We start from the raw sequence: 27,199 nt of genomic DNA on the forward strand, positions 1-27,199 counted from the left end.
ACACAGTTTTAATCTAATAGGAAGTTTCGAGTATTCCTTGATATCTGAGGGTGAATTGTACCACCCGATCACTATTTTTAGTCAAGTTGCCCCATTATGGTCTTATCTCCCCAATTCAGTTCGGTACGCCTTCGTTAACTATTCGTTCTACCCATCTAATCCTCAATATTCTTCTGTAGAATCACATTTAGAAAACTTCCATTCTAGAAAGTTTCCATTCTCTCTTTGTTTACACAGCTTATCGTCCACTTTTCACTATCAAATAAGATTATAATCCAAAGAAACACTTTCAGAAGACACTTCGTGTTGTACAAGTACACTCTCTAGCGCATTGGTAGGTTCTTTACTTTTCTCCGGCAGGCGGCCGAGTGATACTATAACACATAAAATATTAGTTCACTATATTATAATATAGATAAGAAGAATTATTTAACTTTTGTACAATACATTCCCACAAGAATGTCATGAATATTTACAACTGTCTCTGAACATTAACGCATCACTTGATATGGGCAAAACAGAAGTTTCTCACTCAGCGTACATTTAACAGTAACTCTCACTTAAGAGTTCTGCCTAATACGATTATCACACAGCTGGCCTACCAGAAGACTATGACGTCGTCTTAGTCGATGGTTGCAGACAGAGCTGAGTGGTACTGTGCTCGGCCATATGTAGAAGAACAGCAGCGTAGTGAAACGTTTCTGGGCGTGGCTACGCTCGAGTCACTCATTTGTCGATGCAGCTTGCAGCGACTGTCTTCTGTTGTGGCTGTCTTACGACGTAACAACATTGCTCTGCTGGAGCTATTTCGGTATTTTTTTGTTTTTTTGTTTTCTGCTTTATTTGGCGCTAAACAAAATATTTGTGTGTAAGTAAGATAACAAATATTTCAGTTTCGTACCTTGTATTACATTTTGTTGTGTGAGTTATATGTGACCCACATGGCTCCTGAGGAAGTGCATCAGGGGTGACATTTACTATGTCGCTAATAATTAGCGCTTGATACTCCTGCCAGTCTTTCATTCCATAATAGAATTTGTGTACAGTCACATTGTAGCTATCCTTCGTTGTTGCCACAGTCTTCATTTCGTATTGTTGGCGTTGTAATCTTCTGATAGTGAGGAGCAAGAAAATATCACGCGTAAGTTATGAAGATGAACAAAAGCATTTGCAGAAGCTTTTGGACGAAGCGATGGACGCGAGTGACGAATCTAATGCGTCATTATTTATGTTAACTCGGATGAATTTTTACCAGGTGAGTCTGCAAGTGAAACTGAAAGTGAACACGGGAGCAGACAGGCGTAGGTACGCAAGTGCTATGAAAGAATTAAGTGTGAACGTGAACAAGTTAGATAAAAAAAACTGCATGTAAATGTAATAATTGTGACTCGTATTTTCGTGCAGAATGGTTTTACACAAAGCACAGCTCATACAGGTATTAGAGGTACAAAACGTCGTTACCGAGTAACATTTTTAGTTTAATTTTCTTTACAATGTCAGCAAGAGAACGTAAATAGAAATTGTACTGCTAAGTAATTCATATTGTACTGTGTAACTGATACAATCTAAGGAAAATGAAAAACAACGTGCAACGAAGGATTTATCCGAATGGGAAGGAAACTGGTATACGTGATGTACATGTACACACAAACATCTGATTACAATTTGAGAATAAGTGGATGATTTACTGAAGAGGTAGAACTTCACAAATTGAGCAATTTAATAAATCACTGGTCCATCTCTGACCCTTATGTAAGCAGGTATTCGGGTGGCATTTATCGACAGAGTAGTTGGCTGTACTCCTAAGGGATATTGTGGCAAGTTTCTGCCCAAATGACGCGTTAGGTCGTCAAAATCCCGAGCTAGTTGGAGAGCCCTGTGCATAATGCTCCAGAGGTTCTCAACTGGGGAGAGATCCGAGTACATTACTGGCCAAGGTCGGGTTTGGAAAGCACTAAGACAAGCAGTAGAAACTCTCATTGTGTGCGGGAGGGCATTATCTTGCGAAAATGTAAGCCTAGGGCGGCTTGCCGTGAAGGGCAACCAAATTGGGAGTAGAATATCGTCGACGTACGGCTGTGCTGTAAGGGTGTCACAGATGACAACCAAAGTAGTCCTAGTGCAAAATGAAATGGCTCCCCACACCGTCGCTCCTGGTGGGCGTATGACAGGAAGCCACAGCCATGTAGTTATCCCGCCACCCTCCCACGCGTCTTCACTGTCCTTGGGGCTCCGTTCAAAGCAGAACTCACCACTGAAGACAATTCTACTGCAGCCAATGAGATTCCATCCTGAATGTGCCCGACACCGCTGTAAATGGGTTTGTCGGTATACAGAGGTCAATGATAGTAGGCGCAACGAGTGCAGTGAGCTCACGCCTCTTTTTGCAAGTCACCTGTTATCGGTCCTCGTGATCACTGAAACACCAGTTGCACGTCGGATCAGTGATAGAGATGAATCAGGGGCTCTGAGTGCCTCTCTGGCCGTTACTCCGTCCTCACGTTCTGTCGTCTCTCTGGGTCAACCGCTTCCTTCTTCACGCTGTGATTGGCCACGGTTCACCCATTCGAACAGTGGCATTACTCCTATTCAAATGTCGAGCTATTTGCCGATTACTCCAACAGGCTTCTTTGGGCCCAATTACACGTCCTCTCTCAAATCTGCGTATGTTGTTCACTTGGGCTGTCTGCGAGGCATAGTTACTGTCCAACAAAGTGCACAGAACGAAATTCGTACAGACTTTATGCCCTGGTATCGACATGTCTCCTGCTTACTATCCTTGTCAGCCGCACTGTGACATTGCGCTGCTGCATCACACATTCATCCATCGGCCGCCCAAGTTTACAGTTCTGCATTTCTATTGGTTGATTGATTTGTGGGAGGGGACCAAACAGAGAGGTCATCAGTCCCGTCGGTTTAGGGAAGGATGGGGAAGGAAGTCGGCCGTGCGCTTTCAAAGGAACCATCCTATTATTTGCCAGAAGCGATTTAGGGAAATCACGGAAAACCTAAATCAGGATGGCCGGACGCGGGTTTGAACCATCGTCCTCCCGAATGCGAATCCAATGTGCTAACCACTACGACATATCACTGCGTCTCTGCATTTTCTGACGGTGCCTGTATGAATATGAGTTTGTGACCAATTTGCGTAACTCTTTGGTCTTTGTCTAAGGCAGAGTATACATAAAAGTAAATAATAACTAAGTAACAAAATGAAGAAATGTCGAAGAAGACTGAGTCTCGTGCGTTGTTTATAGCTCACAATTAAAGGTACCTTTAACTTTTCTTGAGCTCCTGGAATCCGTATGCCACGAACGTGATTTGTCACTGGGGCCACGATCCGCTGTAGCACAGATTCACAGTATGCTGCTGCCAGGTTCCACGCCACCCCGAAGCTTTAAATGATAGTATGTCTATGAGTTGAATTTACTTCACGTGACCCAAAGAAGAAATTTTCCGCGAGTTATTTTTACCTCATGTAGGAGTCAGTGTATAAATTTGTGTCAGATGTTAAGATATTCCTCTTTTTCAGAACTACATTTCTTGTTATGGTCAGTCTGCATTTTACATCCACTCTATTTCGACGAACATCAGTTATCTTGCTACAGAAACAGCAAAACTCTTCAACTACCGGTACAATTCGTTGCTTATTTGTGATCTAATTCCCTCACCGCCACCTGAACTAATGAGAATGCACTCCATTGCCTTGATTTAGTTTTGTTGTTTTCTATCTAATAACTTATTTCCAAGACACTAACCATTCTGTTCAACTGATCTTCCAAGCCCTTTGCCATATCAGAGAGGATTAAGTTTATATAAAATATTATCAACATGGTAAATCTGGGAGAAGTACTAGGAATACAACAGACCCGTTCTTGAAACTTTTATAGATTGCTCCAAGGTATATGATAATGCCCATAGGAAGATTGTAATACGGTGCACGAATAATGGTAGTAGGCATGGTGAAAGCGTGCACAGCAAAGAGCGAAGCTGAAATACCAGGGAGGGACATACACCGAGTTTGACATACATAATTATGTAATAAGGTTATGGTATCTCACAAGTACTGTTTAATAAAGTAGACATGAAAGTCATTCCAGAAATATACAGCGATGAAAAAGGAGCTAATCTGAACTGAAGACCACGCTGATTAGCATATGGCATCGCAGCCCTGACAATGTCAGAAGTCGAGATGTCGGAGATAGTGAGGGACCTACCCTAACGTATGTGATAAGGACACCTGGGCACAGTGGAAACGTCATGCTGAGCCTCCGTCCATTCCAGTACGTGGTCACCAAAAAAAAAAAAAAAAAAAAAAAAAAAAATGGCAATGAGCACTATGGGACTTAACATCTATGGTCATCAGTCCCCTAGAACTTAGAACTACTTAAACCTAACTAACCTAAGGACATCACACAGCACCCAGTCATCACGAGGCAGAGAAAATCGAACCCGGGAACCTGGGCGTGAGAAGCGAGAACGCTACCGCACGACCACGAGCTGCGGACCACGTGGTCACCAGTTGCAGTTGCCAGCCGTCTCTGCTACCAAACAGGATGGAGCAGTGGTAGCCGTAAGACTCTCGTCCTGGACGACTGGGATGCAACTCCATGTGCCGCAGGTTTTCCTTGGTTCTCCTATACCAATTAAAACCAATGCCAGGATGCTTCCTTTAACAGCCTCATTCCCTATCCTTCACTGTACTGGTCTTCTGCTCGGTCTCTAATGACGCTGTCGGTGACAGGAGGCTGAAACCTAAGTTACCTTCCATCCTTTCATCTCTTTTGAACCGTCGATGCGAGAAGTCTGAAGGCGCTTACCAGCTCTCTCCACTAGTTTGTCCTGTGAAAGCCTCTTCATCTCTGCATAACTACTGGAACTTACATCCATTTGAACTTGCTTACTGTATTCAATCCTTGATCACCCTCTACAGATATTGCTCTCCCCCCCCCCCCCTCCGCCCCCCCCCTCTCTCCCAACACACAAACACACTTCCATCCACAAGCTAAACTGATGATTCATTGATGAATCAGAATGTGTCCTATCTACCGATCCCTTCTTGTAGTCAGCTTCTACTACACATTTCTTTTCTCCCCAGTTCTGTTCAGTACTTCCTCGTCTACCCATCTTATCTTCAGCATACTTCTGTATCACCGCATTTCAAAAGTGTCTCTTCTCTCCTAGCCCGAACTGATTATTGTCCACGTTTTACTTCCGTACAAAGCAACTCTCCACACATACACCTTCAGAAAGGGCTTCCTAACTGTTAAATTTACACTAAAGAGCCAAAGGAAGTGGCACACCTGTCTATTATCGTGTAGGGCTCCCGTGAGCACGCAGAAGTACCGCAACACGACGTGGCATGGACTCTACTAATGTCTGAAGTAGTGCTGGAGGGAACTGACACCATGCATCCTGCACGGCTGTTCATAAATCCATGAGTAGGAGGGGGTGAAGATCTCTTCAGAACAGCACGTTGCAAGGCATCCCAGATATGCTCAATAATGTTCATGTCTGGGAAGTATTTATACTCAGAAGAGTGTTCCTGGAACCTCTGTGTAGCAATTCTGGATGTCTGATGTGCCGCATTGTCCTACTGAAATTACGCAAGTCCGTCGGTATGCACAATTGACATGAATGGATGTAGGTGATCAGACAGGATGCTTACGTACGTGTCACCAGCCAGAGTTGTATCTAGACATATCAGAGGTCACATACTAATCCAACTGCACACGCCCCACACTGTTACAGAGACTCCACCAGCCTGAACGGTCCCCTACTGACATGCATTGTCCATGGATTCATGAGGTTGTCTCCATACCCGTAGACGTCCATCCGCTTAATACAATTTGAAACGAGACTTGTCCGACCACGCAACATGTTTCCAATCATCAACAGTCCAATGTCGGTGTTGACAGGCCCAGGCGAGGCATAAAGCTTTGCGTCGTGTAGTCATCAAGGGTACACTAGCGGGCCTTGGGCTCCGAAAGCCTATATCGATGATGTTTCGTTGAATGGTTCGCAAGCTAACACTTGTTCATGGCCCAGCACTGAAATCTGCAGCAATTTGCTGAAGGGTTGCACTTCTGTCACGTTGAACGATTCTCTTCAGTCGTCGTTGGTCCTGTTCTTGCAGGATCTTTTTCCGGCCGCAGCGATGTCGGAGACTCGATGTTTCTCCGGTGTCCTGATATTCACGGTACACTCGTGAAAAGATCGTATGGGAAAATCCCCACTTCACCACTACGTCGAAGATGTTGTGTCCCATCGCTCGTGCGCCAACTATAACACCACGTTCAAACTCACTTATATAGTCGTTGCCTGTTTACATATCTCTGTATTTCAATACGCATGCCTATACCAGTTTGTTTGGCGCTTCAGCGTATATTCAAAGTTAACAAATTTCTTCTCTTCGCAAAACTCATCTACAGCTTTTAGTGTCTCACCCTTGTCTAATATAATTCGACTACATTGAATTACCCTTGTTTTGCTATTGTTGGTGTTCATCTTATATCATCCATTCAAGAACTGTCCATTCCGTTCAAATGTTCTTCTAAGTCCTTTGCTGTCTCTGACAGAATTACAATGTCGTCGGCAAATCACAAAGTTTTTATTTCTTCTCTCTGAACTTTAATTCCTAATTCAAGCTTTTCTTTGGTTTTCTTTACTGCTTATCCAATGTACAGACTGAATAAAGTCGGGGTAGGCTAAAGTTTTGTCTCACTTCCTTCTCAACCATTACTTCCATTTCATGGCAGTCGATTGTTATAGCTGCCATCTGGTTTCTGTACTAGCTGTACCGCATAAAACCTTTCGTTTCCTGAATTTTATCCTTGCTACTTTCAGAATTTCAATGAGTGTATTTCAGTCAAAACTGTACACAGCTTTTTGTACGTCTATCTTCTAAGAGATGTCGTAAGCGTTAGTATTGCCCCACGTGTTCCTCCATTCCTCCGCAACCACTAATGATCTTCCCTGAGGTCAGTTTCTACCAGATTTTCCATATTTCTGTATACAGTTCGTGTGCTCATTTTGCGACCATGACTTATTAAACCGATAGTTCAGTAATGTTGATACCTATCAGCACCTGCTTTCTTTGGAATTAGAATTACTCCTATTTTTTATTCATTATTAGAACAACTCCTGTATTACCCCTATGTGCTTTTGTATTTACAACCTTGTGCTCTTGTAATCAGGAGTCCTGGTCCTTCTGTCACCGAACTTCACTAATGCCCAATATTCTTTTCTTTTCTTCTTTCTTTTGCTGGTGCCTTGTCCCGCGGTTACACAGGGTCGGCATGGTTAGAATGGACTTGGCAAGGTTAATTTTAAGCGGTGGTCGGATGCCCTTCCTGCCGCCACTAATGCCCACTATACTCAACTTTAATTCGTACAACACCCTTATAAAATTTTCTAACCAAACTGTGCAATTAAGGAACGCAACGCTCCACGCTCCGACTGTACAATGCCAGTTTCATTTCTGCTGATGACGGCATTTTGCTGAATAGTCCCCGCCAAAGATCCAAATGCGGGACTATTTTACCACTGGAATATTTTACCTAGGAGAATGCCATCATCATTTAACCATATAGTAGAGCTGCTTGCCCTCAGGAAAAGTAAAAGCTATAGTTTCCCCTCGCTTCAAATGTTTGCAGTTCCAGCACAGTGAGGCCAAATTGGATGGTGTTCGATGGCCAGATCAGTCATTCATCCAGAATGTTCCCCCTGCAGCTACTGAAAAGACTGCTGCCGTTCTTAAGGAATCACTTCTTTGCCTGGTCTCTCCAAATATGCACCTTCATGCTGGTTGCACCACGATAGGGTTGTCTGTACTGTTGATGCACGCAAGCCACTCTATCTTGGCAAGGTCCACGGTTCATGGGGAAAGGGGAAATTCAGAATAATGTTAAATGAGGAGAAAAAATCACCAGCATGACTGCTTTACGTCATACACAGTACACACTCTGTATATGGTGTCCTATAATTTATATCGAAAACTGACAAAGTATATGATAACAGGTGCAAAAAATTGTCCGTATACTCCTACATGGGCCTGGAAAATGTCAGTTTGCAAAATAACTCCGAAGGTGTCCTTACGAGCTGCTACTCACCACAATATAAAATGTTGTGCAGTGTTACAAATGTGTTTCAAATGTAAACTTTCGTTTATGTCCTCCTCTGTCTCAATTCAAAGGGCAGGGTTGTGATAGATGGATAATGGGGCACCAGGACATTTTGTTGCTGATGAAAGACGACATCTAATGCTCTTGTATGGTCCAAGATGGCTAGGCTAAGCAGGGACGGCGCCATGGCCTCCAAGACCAGCTGACGTCAGTCCTCTGGATTTTTACGTTTGGGGTCCTCTCAAAAGTGAAACTGACATGGCGAAAGAACTGCAGCAACAAGTCGTAAATTTTCTTTGTGATTTATGAAGTGATCTTGAGGAAGTCTGAAAGAATTAGTAGAGACTCACTGTAGAGACAAGTGCAGTACAATATTGCAATCAAGGGCAAGGACGACACGTCGAACACCTCTAACAGGAACGAGTGCGCAGAAAACTAAAAAAATGTAGCGTACTGAGACCTGTCTTGTTAAAGTTTGCCTTAATTTGAGCCAAATTACGATTAGCATTCAATAAGTAATAAAACACTTTTCTTTTTAAAACGGGTTGCTCTTATTCAGGAGACAATACTCCATATTATTCCTCACTCTTTTGGCTATAAAACCCTGTTTTCCCACATAATCTCCTTTCAATGCGATGGACTTACGCCATCTTACTGGGAGACCCTGTATGCCCTCATAATACCACTCTAGTAGTCGGCATCAGAGCCACGTCTCACTGCGTCAATAACTTCCTCATTATCCACGTACTGCTTCCTGTGAAGCGCATCCTTCATTGAACCAAATAGATGGAAGTCTAAAGATGTGATAGGGAGGATGAGGAGATCAGTCCGACGCAGTTTACTGAGATCCTCTCAGGTGCACAGATTTGTGTGGAGACCTTGCGTTGTAATGGAGAAGGAGAAGTTCGTTTACTTTTTTGTGGCGACAAACACACTGAAGACTCGAAACTTCCTGGCAGATTAAAACTGTGTGCCGGACTGAGACTCGAACTCGGGACCTTTGCCTTTCGTGGGCAAGTGCTCTACCGTCTGAGCTACCCGAGCACGACTCACGCCCCGTCCTCACAGCCTTACTTCTGCCAGTACCTCGTCTCCTACCTTTTCAAACTTTACAGAAGCTCTCCTGCGAACTTTGTGAAACTAGCACTTATGAAAGAAAGGATATAGCGGAGACATGGCTTAGCCACAGCCTCGTGTATGTTAATCATCAAATGCCGTTTTAGAAACGAATCATTTATTAAGCATCACACAGTATGACAACATGATATGAAACACTAACTGCACATTTCAAAACATAGCCAGAGATCATCACCACTACACCAAAAATGAACCAAAGAATTTATGAGACATGTGACACGCAACCTTCAAAGCATATGAACAATACATGTGTGTGTGTGTGTGTGTGTGTGTGTGTGTGTAAAACAACATTGAAACATTAATACTTTCACATCATCAATATAGACACCTAATAATTTTGAATTTTCCACCCCATGTATTATTTCGTCACTGTGTGTTACACTTATTACTGGTGCAGTACCCCTAGAGGTGTAGAGCTGAATATGATGTGTCTTTGTGAAATTCAGGGTGAGAACCAGCCAATGATACTGTTGAGAACTTTATTCACCATTTCTTCCATTTCTGTATGTATATTGGGACTGATTACGATACTGGTGTCATCTGCAAAAAGAACTAATTCTGCTTGTTGTACATTAGATAGTAGATCGTTTACATATATGAGAAACAGTAGTGGACCTAAGAGGGAACCCCATACATGATTTCTCCCCAGCCATAATTATGTCCCTGGATTCTGTCGGTTGAATTACTGCTAAGTACAACCTTCTGCATTATTTTGGTTAGATATGACATGATCTATAGGTTGGTTATACCATCACTCCCATAAAACTTCAATTTATCTAGGAGTATACTATGATTCACACAATCAAATGCCTTGGATAGGCCGCAGAAAATACCTACCGGTGCTATTTTGTTATTTAATGCTTTAAATATGGTGTGTGAACATGTAAATGCCATTCTCAGTAGAGCAATCCTTCTGAAACCCAAACTGTGATTTGCTGAGGATATTATTGTTGTCAAGTTGAGATACTAGTCTAGAATACATCACCTTCTCAAAGATTTTGGAAAATAATGTCAGCCGTGAAATAGGTCGGTAGTTACTGACGTCTCTCTTATCACCTTTCTTAAAGAGGGGTATAAAAGCAGCATATTTTAGTCTCTCTGGAAAAATGCCTTGAGTTAGTGATGCTTTACTAATTTCAGACAATACCAGACTTATTATATGGGAACAAATCCTTAGTACTCTATTGGGAACACAATGAAAACCAGAAGAGCTTTTATTCTTGAGAGAATGTATGACCCTCTTAATTTCAGAAGTAGAAGTTGGTGGTGCATTTGTATGATGTAATTTTATGAGAGTTACTTCTTCAACATATTGCTGTTCTCTTGAAGTGCTGGTCTCTATACTTTCTACTGTCCGCCAACACATGCCATTGACCACTTTTAAATTAGCTCAGTTTTTAACTAGCACTTGCAATTAACATTTAAATAAAATTAATGGCAAAATATTAGACTATTCATTAAATAACTATACAAGTATGACAATATGGAGGTATTCATGCTGTATTCATTATCTATGTAAATGTGGAGAATACGATGTTGCTCTAGGGAAATGATACCTATTGTGCAATAATATCATCGGAAATAATATTTGTTGAAATTAAAAGTTGTTAATTTGGAGGTTCATTGATCAAATGTTTATCACTGTGAAATATCAACTTCTGTAGTTTTAAAGATACTGAGATATGTTGTGTCACTGGATGCACATCAATACATTGTAAATGTATTCAGATTTGCATTAACATTTGATGTGAGTTATTGTAGAATCTCAAAGAGCTGTGACTTTGCCATCTTTAATATTGCCTGACACTGTGCCATTTCTTGGAGCACATGCAATCATCAGCGGGTCAGATTCCCAGCTCTGGGATTTACACGTTTTGGGTGACGCGCTAAATGTGTCTGCACCTGAGCTCACCTGGGGTGGCTGCGTGACGTCTTCATCCCGCTGAGTCATACTTAGTCAAGAAAGCAAATTAAGCTCTCCTCAGTATCAGCCCTAGGTGGACGAATAATTTGCCCAAATACTGGTAATGTTACACCACCTAACTGGAGAGCAACAGAAATATTCAAAAATCACAATACTTTAATAACCTAGCATGTTTTCTCATTTATTCCTCTTCAGAAACAAATGCTGCAAATAATTACCCCATAATCCAGAGAAACATTAATGAATTCAAAAAAATACGCGAAGGACATGAAGGTGTGCAAGATATTTCAATTTATATATTTTTGTCCACCTGCTGTGAAAGATATAAATTTTCACTAAAATTATGACTTCAAGGGTCCATGCCAAAGTGAAATGGTCCCCTATAAGGACATCACAAAAAAGGAAGAAGAAACCTAGGCAAAGTGTGGAGATAATAGTGGGCATAACTGCTATAGAAAGTATCTGATCCCTATACTTACTACATTAACAAAATCTTTGACCCAGTTAACCTAACTTCTCAAGCTGCCTAACTATTTCTAGTTCCAGGAAATTTTAGTGCATGACATCCCATAGGGTTCAATATTCACGATGATAATAACTCTGATTCCTGACTGTAATTAGCACATGCTGTCATGATTGACATGAGTTCAAATTTGCTCATTCTGACACTGTTCAAGGAAAACGAGTAGTTACAGTCTACTTATCTTTCTTGTAGACGGTCTTGAAGATGTCAAAAAGGTATAATTGTCACTCCCAAGATTGTGATCTCCCTGTGATAACAGAGTTGGTTGCCAGCAGTGAAAAGGACTGATAGCCATTTAAGTGATCTTCGTGGTTTATTCAAGTATCTGATTCCACATATAACTCAGGGTGATGGAGATTTCACCAAGTGTGCTAATACTGTGCAGCACTAAAACATTAATGAGCTTCACAGAAATACATCCACATTCTAATGCATTCATACAGCATCTCTCTCACTGGCATGGCAGTACACTTAGTCCACAGTCAGTATAATGTTTATATTTTAACCTCCTTACACGAGTGACCAATGAAAGATAAGATTTTTGTTAAATGTGAAGCAAATATTGGTGACTCTCAAATGATAATTTTTATCTTACATAATGATTATTGCCATATCATTCTTGTTTATTTATCATTCCTGTTTTCATAGTAGAAGGAAGATAAACTCAACAGTTGCTTTGAAACTTTAAAAGACAATATCACATTTTTTTGGTTACTTTTCTCTAAAAGTGACTTTCTAAGTTTCATATATTTTTTTGGTGTTATAAAAATTCAAATAGAATGCTAATAGCAAATTTTTTGAAAATTATGTCTGTTTTGGGATTTTAAGATTAAATTTAAATTTTTTCCTTGGATTATAACACAACACAAAAGAAATTTGAAGTGCACTGTGAATACTCAAAGATTTCTACTGAGCTATAAATTCTTGAACTGTAATGATTTTTTATAAATATATACATTTTGAACCTAATTGTTTCATTAGATTAAGTGATAGTTAGGTGGCTTTCCAGTTTCTTACACAAGTTGTGGTCATTATCCAAGCAAATCTCGTGTTATGTACATTTAAATTGCTTCCAAGCATATTATTTTTACATATTTGCAAGTTCTAAATGTGGTTGTAGAACAGTTCATTATAAAACCTTTCTTTACTTTATAACTTGTGAGAATATAAGCTAAATATTATATAATTGTACAAGCATAAGTGTGTATATACTATCCTGATGTTTACTACTTAATTCATGGGCTTGGAATGTCGACAACTGAGTGTGCAAACTTGTAGTGAATAATCTGATCACAGGAAAAGGTGCTGTACTATGTAGATTGATGCTATAAGGGTATCTCTTTTTCAAATGTTAGGTTGTAATTTTGTCGCAGTATGAGAAAAACAATAATTTATAAAATTTTTTACTTGGTGTGAGTTACTTCCTATTCTCCTGCCATTTACTTGTTATAGTGTTTTTGTTTCTATTATTCTGCCACTTGTTTTGTAACATCCTAAAAAGTTTTGTTTTTGTCTCGTGCATGTCATTTTATTACATAGGAAGACCACTGGATTCCTAGATGTAGCTTATGCTTGGAATATCAGGTTAGGGATTTTATAATTCTCTGCATTTATTTATTTACTTTACTAAATATTTCATTCTTAATACCCATAAGGCTTCATATGTGACAAACTGAGTCATCTCATATTTGACAGGTTGATTGTGTACCACATAAACTAAAGTGATAGTAAGATATATTAGCCCATTACCACCCATCCCCACCTCCTCATTCCTCAACAACCCACCATTTTTGAGAAAACCGTCCTGTAAATTTCTGATGCACAATCAACTTAAACTTCATGATACCTACAAATGATTAAAAGGTGAGCATTTTTCATCATCATAAATGGAGTCTGCAAAAATATATTTTCCAAGGAACTACAAAAATAAACTTTTACAATTTCCACTTATGTACCCATATATTTAACACCCTCCAATAAAAGCAGTGGCCAAGCAATGAAGACAATCTGGCTGGGGAATGGAGGACCTGTGTTCAATTCCTACATTAATTCTGCAGATGTTTTCACATTTGTTTTTATCTGTATCGGAATTCATAGTTCTAGAAGAGTTCATAAGGTAAATAAATCAATAAGGAATACTACCGAAGTAGGTGAATAAATTTCCCAAACAATTTGTATTAGTGAAGAATTAAAAGCATAAACCTCTTTGTATGAAAACAGTTTTGATAACTGCTCCAAACTCATCACAAATGACTGTGGACAGCTGATGATGGGACTCTTTGTTTATACCAACACACAGTACAGAATGCACACAGTCTCAGGCATCCACGTATGTTATCATCATTACCAGTTTGCCATTACGTATTTCTGAATTTTGAAGATTTATGGTCTCCAACAGAATGCACACAGTTACAGGAATCCAGGTAACTTATCCTCAGTGCTAGTTTATTTATTTATTTATTTAGTGCTCCTGTTATCACATTCATAATGTTGGACTTGTCAAAGTACAGAACAATCTAAAATATTGCATATTTACACCATGTATAAAATATTATCATTGGTATCAACACATCTTGATAACAAAAACATTATTCTGCTTAATTAGATTATACAGATAGAATAAAAGCTGGCAAAACCCTTTCATTTATTTTACTAAGACTATTAAATACCAGTACTTTAGTTAACTAGGCATAGTAACACACAGTGCAAAAGCTAGGCACATAATTAGATACATAAATGGATGAAAGAAGTGTGGTTTTATCTAAGAAAGGTTGATAATTATAAATTTTTGTTGAGAGAGTTATGAAGCAGACCTACAGATTTGAGCAAAATTCCCGGTATTCATTCATGCTGTAGAAGCTGTTGTTTATTAGTAGATTTTTTAAGTTCTTTTTTGAATGTATTAATGTTTGTTATTTTTTTATGCTATCTGGCAATGCACTGTACAGAATTTTTGGTTTGTAAACAGCACTGTCCTGATATATTGCTTTTCTGTGCACATCCCTATGCCAGTCATCCCTGTTCCTTGTTTGATAATTGTGGATCCCACCATTCAGATCTGAAACTTGATGGTTTTTAATGAAGCAGATGCTTTCAAATATAAATGTAGATGGTAAGGCCATGATTTTTAATTCCTTAAGGATACCTCTACATGGTGCTTGTAAGCAACATCACTTATTAATCCTACTGCTTTCTTTTGAAGCTGAAAAGACTGCTCTGCAAAAGGCGTATTTCCCCATAACACTATACCATACTTCAGTAGACTATGCACGTATGTGTAATAAGCACTTAACACCGTTTTGGTATTGCAACAATCTTTAATCATTTTTAATATGTAACAGTACTTGCTTAATTTTTTGTTAAGCATTTCTATACATTTTTCACATCTTAGATGCTCATCCACCCATAATCCTCTAAATTTTATATTCTTCTTTTGCTGAATTTGGCTATTTGATAATGTGAATTTTACATTTTCGCACAATTTGGGTGCATAGATCCTGAGAAATCGATACCCAGGACAACCACCGCAGGCTGTAATAACGGCCTTGATACGCCTGGGCATTGAGTCAAACAGAGCTTGGATAGCGGGTACAGGTACAGCTGCCCATGCAGATTCAACACAATACCACAATTCATCAAGAATAGTAACTGGCACATTGACCAGACATTTTCAGTTAGTGAGAGATTTGGAGAATGTGCTGGCCAGGGCAGCAGTCGAACATTTTCTGTATTTAGAAAGGCCCTTACAGAACCTGCAACATGCGGTCATGCATTATCCTGCTGAAATGTAGGGTTTTGCAGGGATCGAATGAAAGGTAGAGACACAGGTCATAACACATCTGAAATGTAACGTCCACTCTTCAAAGTGCCATCAATGCAAACAAGAGGTGACCGAGATGTGTAACCAATGGCACCCCATACCATCATGCCGGGTGATACGCCAGTAAGGCGATGATGAATACACGCTTCCAATGTGCGTTCACCGCAATGTCGCCAAACACAGATGTGACCATCATGATGCTGTAAACAGAACCTGGATTCATCCGAAGAAATGACATTTTGCCATTCGTGCACCCAGGTTCGTTGTCAAGTACACCATTGCAGGCACTCCTGTCTGTGATGCAGCATCAAGGGTAACCGCAGCCATGGTCTCCATGCTGATAGTCCATGCTGCTGCAAATGTCATCAAACTGTTCGTGCAGATGGTTGTTGTCTTGCAAATGTCCCCATCTGTTGACTCAGGGATCGAGACGTGGCTGCACGATCCATTACAGCCATGCGGATAAGATGCCTGTCATCTCAACTGCTAGTGATACGAGGCTGTTGGGATCCAGCACGGCATTCCATATTACCCTCCTGAACCCACCAATTCCATATTCTGCTAACAGTCATTGGATCTCGACCAACACGAGCAGCAATGTTGCGATATGATAAACCACAATTGCGATAGGCTACAATCCGACCATTATCATAGCCAGAAACGTGATGGTACTCATTCTCCTCCTTACACGAGGCATCACAACAACGTTTCACCAGGCAATGCCAGTCTACTGCTATTTTTGTATGAGAAATCGGTTGGAAACTTTCCACATGTCAGCACGTTGTAGGTCTCGCCACTCGTGCCAACGTTGTGTGAATGCTCTGGAAAGCTAATCATTTACATATCACAGCATCTTCTTCCTGTCAGTTAAATTTCGCATCTGTAGCACGTCATCTTTGTGGTGTAGCAATTTTAATGGCCAGTAGTGTATTTTTGTTCCTTACGTGGTTGAAGTTTATCCATACAGTTTTCTTGTCATTGACAACTAGACAGTTATGTTTAAACAATTTTGCTCCATCTCATAATCATTTTTCCCTTTTGTAATGAAGCTGATATAATCAGCAAATAATTTGGTATCAGCTGTTGAAAATTGTTGTGGTAGGTCATTAATAAAAATCAAGAATAACAATGGTCCCAATACTGAGCTCTGGGGAACCCCATAATTAGAACTTCTATATTCAGAATGGTACACATTTCCATCCTGAGAAAGTTGTGCTCTTTGTTTCCTATCAGTTAAATATAACTTGAACCACTCATACCATGGACACCATAATAATACAGTTTTAACAGCAGTAGATTATGATTTATAAGATCAGACTCTTTAGAAAGATCCAAAAACAACCCACAGATCAGTTCCTTGTCCTCAATTGATCTGTAATCAAGTTTTAGGAAACTTAAGAGAACCGTTTGTGTAGCTTTGCCTTTTCTGAAACCGTTCTGTGCATTTCCAAGAATTTTATTTTTGTTTAGGAATTCTAGCAATCTATTATACATTATTCTTTCAATTATTTTCGAAAATACAGATTAATTATAGTGGTCTGAAATTTCTAATGTCAAACTTGTCACCACTCTTATAAACTGGTATTACTGCTGACTGCTTAAGTTTACTTGGAAACACACCAGTTTCAAAGGAGTCATTGATTATGTCCACAAGTTGGGAGACAACATTATTGGTACTGTATTTAATAATTTCGTCAGGGATACCATCAAATCCACAGGTCATTTTACTCTTTAGTTTGCTGATAGCCGTTTGTACTTCTTTGGGTGTTACAGGATATAGGTACATTGTCCTTTCATTTATTGGAGTTGATACCTTCATCTTTGGATTACATGTAGTGGTGATCACGTTTCCGGCTACATTAATATAAAGATCATTAAATATATTAGCTGTTAAAAGTGAATCATCAAAAACTTCATTTCTGTGTTTTATGGTGATTTTATTACTAGCATTTTCATGTTTGCCTGTATGGTTATTAATAACTTTCCACATAGATTTCATTTTGTTGTTACCCTTTCTGACAGATGAATCATTGTGCTTCTTTTTTGCAGCAACTATGGCTTCCCCGTGCTTTCCCCTATAACACTTTACATATTGTTTCAAACAGTATTTTACTTTGCACACTTACATAGGATTCTAAGACTTTCTGATGACACTCTGATTTCACTTGTTATCCAAGAATTTGAGTGTTTGTTAATTTTTATTTTGTTCAGAGGGAATGAAATATCATAGCAGTATTTATAATTTGACAAGAACTTGAATTTTATATCCACATAACTATTGCTTTCCATGTCCCAGTTTACATTTTTTAACATTAGATTAAAAACCCTAATGCTGTCGTCATTAATTAATCTTCTCTCGATATAACCCCTCTTGTTACTTTTCTCATGAGATTTCTCTAGAGTCAATTTAACTTCTTGATGGTCAGAGAAACCTGTATCCAATACCTCAGATTTAATGCAACATTTTCATTGGTCAATGAATATTTGGTCTATAGTACTTTCACTTCTGCTGCCGTATCTGCTGGTATCTTCTACACACATGTTCATATTGTATGTTTTTAGTAGATTAACAAGTTTTTGCCCTTTTTTACAATTGTCCTTGAAATTAACATTGAAATACCCAAGCACAATTATGTATTTTGACTGACTGTTTAGATAGTTCAGAAGATTTTCCAAATTTTCAGAAAACAATTCAAAATTGCCAGATGGGGACCTATATATACATGCGATTAATATTTTACTATCTTTTAGTTCACATAAACAGTATTCCAAATATTTTTCAATACAGCAGACATTTATAAACCTACTTTACTTTAATTTAATATCTACTCTTACATATATACATGTTCCACCCCCTCTGTATGTTTCCCTCCAAAAGCTGCAGCCCAACTGAAAATCTGAAATCCCAACTGCACATTTCTGTATTTCTTGCAGCCAGTGCTCAGTTACTTGCAAGATAGAAGTCTCCTTCAGTGAACCATTCAAAAAGACCTCTAGCTCATATAGCTTACTGATTAAGCTCTGTACATTATGATAAAGGAGAGTTAAAGAATTATTCAGTTCTATGAGAGGTATATTTCTTGCTGGGTTAATTCTTTGAAGAGTAGGCCATAATCTACTTTTTGTTTCTAACATGATTTTCACCACCTGGGAGTCCTGGACTACTACATGGTCGTTTTCTTCTGCAGTGGATTGGGCCATAAAAAATCGTTCATGTGTTGTTTGGACGCTAACTTCTGCCTGGTGCTTCATCATGATCTGTTGTTTATATCTTCTGTCCACTCTGGTTTGGCTTCCTCCTCAGTCTTTTTACATAGTCATGTTGTCTTCTGTGCTGGTTCCCTGCCATTTGTTCATTCCACTGAAGGTTTCTTCTTCTGTTATTTTTGTATACTGTGGTGATATTGTCTTCTGTGTTGCTACCTTGATGCTTGTTCATTCCATAGTATGCATATTTACTATAATTATTTTGTTTTCTTCTTCTGTTATTTTCCCATATTGTAAGCATACAGTTTTGGTGAGTGATTGATCTGCCTGTTGCAAGCAGTTACAGAGATCAGTGATGGTGTGGTGGAATGAATCATGGCTGAATAATGAAGGTTCCTGCATAGTTTTTCTTTCCCTTCTAGCACCAAATGTAGCCCATACTTTGTAAAATCAGTGCTCCTTAAAAACAGATTAACATCCAGTATCTTAGTGTCACTGTACTGATTATGATGATTGGTTTTTGGGGTGCTCAACTGCGAGATTATCAGCACCCATACAAATTCCCAACCTTTGCTCAGTCCAATCTTGCCACTTTCATGAATGATGATGAAATGATGAGGACAATACAGACACCCAGTCCTGACCCCACCGGGAATCAAACCCGGGACCCCATGCACGGGAAGCGAGAATGCGACTGCGAGACCACGAGCTGCAGACGTGACCATACTGGGTAACATAGTCCATCTAGAACGTGTTCATTTTGTATATTTTGTCATTCCAGTCCACCCTGTCAAATCTGTAGGGTGCTGTGCATTGGTAATCCTTGATATCTGATTCTACATCATTTGTTCCGGTCAGAACAATAACACAGCCAAATTTACTAAGTACTTTACGTTTTCTTCAGTGTTATTAACAACATATTTCAATTGAGCATTTGGACAACAATGGACATTGCAAAATATCTTGGTGGAAGTGTTTGATTTAATAAACTAGCACAGTGTCATCCATGACTATCAGATAGAAATAAAATCTTGTGTATTGCCCCCACACGCTTTCCAGTACTTAAAACTTTCTTGTAGCTGTCTTTATTTATTTTACAGGAGTTACTAAACGCACTACTTCTTGACGATGCAAGAGCACTTTGTTTACTTTTGGAGTTTTCGTTATTTATCATAGATAACACATCACAGCCGTTGTTGTGCACTAAATTTATGCTGTTTCCACACTTTTTTTTTTATTTCTGACACTCTGTGAACTGTTTCTGCACACATCTTTTGTAAACTTATCTGAGTCTTCTTTCATCATTTCCTGTTTCAAAATCAGCTCACGTTTTTCTAATGTAAGTTTACTAATATCCATTTTCAGTTCACTGATCATGAGTTGTAATTTAGAAACACAGTCATTTAGTTTTGATATTCCACGTTTATATTTTACACACACTTTCTTCTTACCAGCAAAATTGCCACTTTTTTGACGAGATACACAATAGACTTTTACACTGGACGCCGTCTTGAACATCTTTGGGTATTTCTGATATTTGAAGAGTCATGGTTTCCAGCAGTAACAGTGTATATGAGAAATGGTTGGAGTTGTTCTCCATCATTAATCTGTTGCAAATCTTGATTATACTAGCAAGGATTTGTTATTGTATATCCACAGAATGAGTTTGTTTTGGGGAATAATACAATGATCTTCCATAACTACTATATGCTTTGTGCAGTATGTAAAGTGTAGTAAATACTATTTTTGTTTATGTGGTAATATCAGGTAATTTACTGTAATGTTTTTTTTTCCATAATTTTAATAATAGAGGACACACAGCCTTCAACCAGTGCTAAAAGAAATATTTGTGAACCTATCGCAGAAGTACACCAATGGGATGTGGTGGCCCAAGGAGTGTTTTCGTTTTCTTGAGAATATTAAGACAGAGGGGTACTAACAATGCATTACCCAAACCAGGAAGTTCTGTTTCTTAGCATTACATACTCATGGCATTGAGTTATTTTTGGAGTTGAAGATCAAATTGTGTTTTATATATCCTATTGTTGAGTATTTTATGCTCCAGAAGGTACAGTACTCTACAGCATGGACTGAGAAAGGTGGCACTGAACTTGCATTCAGAAGGATGAGAGTTTAAATCCATGTCCAGCCATCCTGATTTAGGTTTTTCGTACTTTCCTTAAAATCACCCCCAGACAAATGCCAGGAGGGTTCCTTTGAAAGGTCATGGCCAATTTCCTCCTTCCATTACTGAATCATTCTGAAATTGTGATCCATCTCTAATGGCTTTGATGCTGATGGGACATTAAACCCTAACCTTCCTTCCTTCCTTTCTTCCTTCTACAGCACATGATAAGGGAATGTAATTCAGAAGATTATTTCCTTATGAAGCAACAAACTTTTCTAGGCATCACTTTAAATTTTAATGTTCTACAATATAAAAAGTGTTGTCACTTAGTGCGAGTGAGAATTAATAGAACAATTTTAGTAGAGATCATCGTCAGAGCTGTCCGCCCCAGTAGCTGAGTGGTCAGCGTGACGGATTGCCGTCCTCTGGGCCCGGGTTCGATTCCCGGCTGGGTCGGAGATTTTCTCCGCTCAGGGACTGGGTGTTGTGTTGTGTTCATCATCATTTCATCCCCATCCGGCGTGCAGGTCGCCCAATGTGGCGCCGAATGTAATAAGACCTGCGCTATGGCGGCCGGACCTGCCCCGCGAGGGGCCTCCCGGCCAATGACGCCACACGCTCATCATCATCATCATCGTCAGAGCTGTCCATTTTGATTTCATTCTTACTGAATCTAGTAATTGTAATATTGTAATAAATGTTATACAACTGTATCCTTCCTCATCTTTGATCACTTTCAGAATTGCATATCACAAACATTAACTTAGACTAGTTTACTGTCAGATTCTTTGAGCACAAATTGTTCCTAAATCAAATTTTCATTACTACAACAAAGATAATGCTGCTACATTTGTTCCTCAGTAGTGGCTGCCCTCTGGTCATTAACATTTTTCTCCTAAGCACACAATAAGCAGCAAGTCTTACAGATTATCGGTGAAGATTTTGATGTACACTCCTGTACTATAAACACTAGGTGAAGCTAAAATGGCACAAGTGATGGGCCAGCCAAACAAATGGCAACTAAAGTATGAAATGAAGCTGTATATAACAATACTGTTATAAAGATAGAGTATTTTTCTTCTCTTACCAATTAATTGATCAATAATGGCTCTTTTGTAAAGAAATCATAAAATGGGCAATACAGGAACAGAAGATTGACAGCTAAAAATGGATGACAACACACATTTGGACAAAAGCAAAACCGATAATGTATTGTATGTATGTATGTATGTGTGTATTGACCTGGGGACATAGAAAGAACAGAGAGGCCTCGTCCCCTCCATAGCCCTCATTGGTTCATAACCCCACAACAGGCTACAGCAGTCCACTCACCCCACTGCTACCCCATACCCAACCCAGGGTTATTGTACCGTTCGGCCCCCAGTGGATCGCCTCCCCCCCCCTCCCCCCCCCCCCCCCCCATCCACCAGGAACATTTCATTCCAGGTGAGTGTAACCTCAATGTTTGCGTGGTAGAGTAATTATGGTGTACGCATACATGGAGACAGTGTTTGCACAGCACTCACTGACATAGAGTAACTGAGGTGGAATAAGAGGAACCAGCCCACATTCGTTAGGGCAGATGGAACACTGCCCTAAAAACCATCCACAGGCTGACTGGCACACCGGACCTCGACACTAATCCACTGGTCAGATTCGTGCTGGGTACCATCACGCCTTCCCACTTGGAAAGCAGTGTGTTAGACCACACGGGTAGCCAGACAGGCTGATAATATATTACTCACAGAATACGTTTTAATGCTGTTAGAATTTTACTGTGTTTCTTAAATACTTCACTTATTTTTAAAAAAATGTATGCTCTTAAAAGCTACATAAAATTGAATAACATGATGAATTGATGTAAACAATACAAAAGGTTATTGTATTATATTACATTAACTTTCTTATAAAGTTATGGCTTTGGAGGGTAAAATCAATGGAGTTCACTAATTATATTGCAATGTGGGTTCATAAATTTTTCAAAAATATACTGTAACTTTTTTTAATTGCCCATACTTCTTAATTCTTGAGAATAACTTTGGTCTTCTCAAAATATCTTTTTCCTTTTACAAAATAACTTTATTTCCAACAATACATAATTCTGAATTATTATTATTATTATTATTATTAGTATAGAAAACCTTTCATTATAGTGGAGTTTTTATAGTTTTCTAACTTCTATTGTAAATTGTATCTGTAACAAAAATTTAATGTAATATCACCACTTTTCTCACAACATTTTAACAATGGTTTCTCCTTTGCAGTTTCATGACTGTTCAACTTCACTACATAATGGAAATTTAGGTGACAATGATGAGAAAAGAAATCATGTAAAAAATATACTCTTACCAAACAATTCTCATCATCTTGAGAACCAATTTATTGTTCATTATCAACAAGGCTATGTACAATCAATCAGTATTTTGAAAGATGAGCCATTGTGGTCTATAAATATCAAGAGAAGCCTTGCAAGTATTCTGCAGATGGATATATCAAAATTAAATCAAGGTGCTGCTAAGACTGTGGAGGTACAAGGGAGAAGTATGAATTATGTATCATAGTTACATATTAAAATTTTCCTTTGTTTCTGTATTGAAACTGAAAAAATGCAAATTCATCCTAGAAATCATATCAAAATCTGACTGTATTTGCAATAGTCATTCATTGTGATTGTTCTACTTTTAAATGCTAAATAGTGCCTTTTTTGTGAATATGACTGACAGAACACATAACTAGCAAAATTAAGGAATTCTCTCTTCCACTCTAAGCTTTGTCGATCCTCTGGATGCAAATAAAAACCAATGGTATCTGAAGAACAAAGGTTATTAGCATAGAAATCATAAGGAAAGTACTCTGCCAGCAACCATTCATTTGTAGATAACAGGTGGTTGGATGAGTGAACATGACAAAAACTGAGTATACTTCTTTTTTTCCAAATTAAACTGTAATCTTTACTGCTCTCAATGCATTTAATCAAAAAGATTACAGTTTTCTGCTTTATCCTGTCAGAAAATAAAGTAATTTCACACAGACAGGGTCACTATTTGGTGAAAACATCTTGTCCCCAAATGTTACACACATTTGAAACATGAAGGAGATAAATGAGGAAATTTAGGGAACAGAACAGATGGTGAAGTACATTATTCTGCAAAACTTAATAATGTGATCGATAAAATAATATAACATATTAACTACTCTGTGGACGTGAGTGAAAATGCATTAGCATGTTGCCATAGGCCTCCCAGTCATGCATAGAAAGTTGGACATCACATGGCATGAAGTCAGTGGAACTACAGCACCGAATGGGCTGACACTACAACACGAGACATTTGAAGGAACAGGAAAAGACAATGTGTGTCAGTTAGTGAGCACCTATAGAGCACTGTGATGGTGTTCTTCATTATGACATGGCCCAGAGACAACATCTGGATGACTTTATTTATTTATTTATTTATTCCATGTGATATGATGGTACACAGTGTGTTGCAGATGTTGGAAACATACATGTGGAAGAAATACCAGGAAACTGGAACAAGAATGGAATGTGATGACTGTAGCCCAGGAGTTTGTTATTGCTCATAGCATTGTTTCACATTATAGGGAGCATTCTGAACCACAGGCACTGCTGCCAGAATGAGACAAGGTAATCTGTTGTGGTCAAATGGAGCGGCGGATGACTGCTACAGCGTGCAACAGGCAAGATATGACCCATGCCAAACAGTGGGTGCAGTGGTAACCACATTTTACAGAACTCTAATACAAACAATCTCATGCTCCATAGTGACATGATGACTGTGGGGGTGGTCTTTCTACCCAATTGACTAGTAAACTGTGTTCCATTAATGACCAAACATTGGTGGCACAGTTTTTTATGGTAACAAGACTATAGAAATTGACCAACAAGGAGTGGGATCATGTGCTCTTCTCAAATGATAACAGATTTAGTCTGAGTAGTAATTTTTGTCATTCCCTTATAGAGCAAAAATAATTAATACCCCCAGGAACATGGTCATACATCATTGTTTTGGTGGTCCAAGTATTATGGTGTGGCAAGGCGTAATGTTGCATGGGCATACTGACCTACAGCTCTTTGAATGTGGTATGCTCACCAATCAACATCATTTTGAAACTTTACTGCTTCCCCACCTACATCTCTTCAGGGGTGCGTTCAGCCCTGACTTCATTTTTATGGATGATAGTGGGTGACCACAATAAACAGTGCAGATGGATACCTCTTCAGATACATCTAAGTTAGAGGCTACATGTCACATTGATTTCAACTTTAATTATAATTTACTCCAAAATTACAAGATAGTTGCAATATATTTAAAATTATTCAGGAGCAGGAAGCGAAACATAAGTTTTACATTTGTTTTAGGACTTATGCTGTCAACAATTGTAGTCATTCTATTACATGCTTCAATTTTTTTTCTTTTCTCTCTCTCTCCCTTTTTTCATACAACATGTGGAACTGGTGACCTTTCTTAATTGATTTCAACATATGATTTCAGTATTACTTTCAATTAATCATAAACTCTTGCCCAAATAACATAAAACATTGTTTAACTGCATACTAGCACATAGTTCCACTCTGCTTGCTTAGCCTCAACTTCTCACACTGCTAGGGAAGATACAGCTGTGCTATTCCAACTCTTGCCAGATCTCACACCACACCCAAACCAAAGATATAATTTACATATGAAGGGAATGTAACACAGAGATTTACATAATAATTTGAATTTGTAGAAGTTGATTTTATAAAATGAATTACTTACTTGAAATGCTCTAATTTTATATTGTAATTATGAAAATAAATAAAAACCATTACTAATAGCTGGTTTTAGGCCCAACAAAAGTATACACATAATCATTATATATAGAAATACTGCTTCAAAAATTATTTGTTCAAAATTTTACATATAAAAAAGATACAGTGAACTTACTAATAGCATACCATAACATAATATGAGGAGACCAGTATCTGTTGACAAACTCTCATACCAGAATTCCACACATAATGCGTTGTGGGTGGGATTCTGTCACCTTCCAGAAACTAAACTGTATCAATTTCTAGTTTTTCATACAATTAAGACATTTTTTTTTAAAGAGTGAAATGAGACAAATCTAAAATGTTAATTTTCCTTGTTGTAAAATGACTTTTTACATTTTTAAGTTAGAATACATCTTTCTTGCTGTTAACATGTCCACATTTTGATCAACAATACATGATCACATTACACAATCTCACTCTATAAGTTAAGTTTCCCAAGTCATTGCCCTCACCAGATGTTTTGTACATTCCTGGAATTATCTGCACTAGCTGACCTAGAGTATCCACACACCTATTAGTGGACATTAATATGATGTGTGTCTATCCTTCACCTTTATGATGGCTTGAACTCTAATGGGGCACTTTCAATCAGGTATCTGAATATCTGCTGAGGAATGGCAGCCCATTCTTTATCGACAGCTGAAAACAGAGAATATAGTGACAGATGTTGGATTCTGGGGTCTTAAGAGAAGTCAACATTTTAACTCATCCTAAATGTGTTCTATTGGGTTTAGGCTGGAACTCTGGGCAGGCTGGTACATGTGAGGAATGTTATTGTCCACAATAACATGTGTTCATATTCTTTAGCATTTAGCATTTTCTTAAGTACAATGAGGGGATCAAAGCATTACCATGAAAAGAACTTCTGTACTGTAACACCAGTTCCTACATATTTTACTTTTGGCAAGACACATGATGGCAGGCACCAATAGTTGACTTGGACAGCTTTAGAAGAATTGAAATGTCCGTGATGGATTTTTACTCAGATGACGTTCAATGATTAGTACACATTCAAAGCCACTGCTTCTCAGCTGACACTGCAATAGGACCTACCTCCTCTTTACTATTGGGACAACCTCCCATGATGTCTATAGGGGTGCCCAGACGCTTTTGATCAGTGTTAACAGCAGTGTTAGGGTGAAGTGTCAAAAAAATCATAAAGGTCAGAATTTGGTGAAACTTCACAACGGGAGGGAACATGTGCACATAGCACCTAACTTAGATATATCTGAAAATGTATCATAAAAATTAATCCTGAACATTAAATGTAAGTGTCCTATCTACATCTTCATCTATTCTCTGAAAAGCATTGTCAAGTGCATGGCAGAGGGCAATCGTTATCAGTGTCAATACAAAAGGAAACTTTTGTGTTAAACAGTCTATGAAAGCTGTTCCAAATAATCGTTATCTGTCACTTGGTACAACTGACTAGAAATTACAAGTGAACATAAAATTAAATATTAAAAATATGAACACGCAGTATTTATGTTCCACAATATTTACTTG

The 27,199-nt window shown here is 38.7% G+C and overlaps 1 protein-coding gene across 2 annotated transcripts in view; it reads left to right on the forward strand.

Moving 5' to 3' along the window:
* Nucleotides 1-27,199, forward strand: part of LOC124721097 — a 654,343-nt gene that overhangs the window by 66,164 nt on the left and 560,980 nt on the right. For both annotated transcript variants that reach the window (XM_047245917.1, XM_047245918.1), the window contains exon 3: nucleotides 23,127-23,390. In XM_047245917.1, the coding sequence (XP_047101873.1) occupies nucleotides 23,127-23,390 (264 nt within the window). The remainder of the gene's footprint in view (nucleotides 1-23,126; nucleotides 23,391-27,199) is intronic.

The sequence above is a fragment of the Schistocerca piceifrons genome, chromosome X (assembly GCF_021461385.2).
Source record: "Schistocerca piceifrons isolate TAMUIC-IGC-003096 chromosome X, iqSchPice1.1, whole genome shotgun sequence".
Taxonomy (NCBI): Eukaryota; Metazoa; Arthropoda; class Insecta; order Orthoptera; family Acrididae; genus Schistocerca; species Schistocerca piceifrons.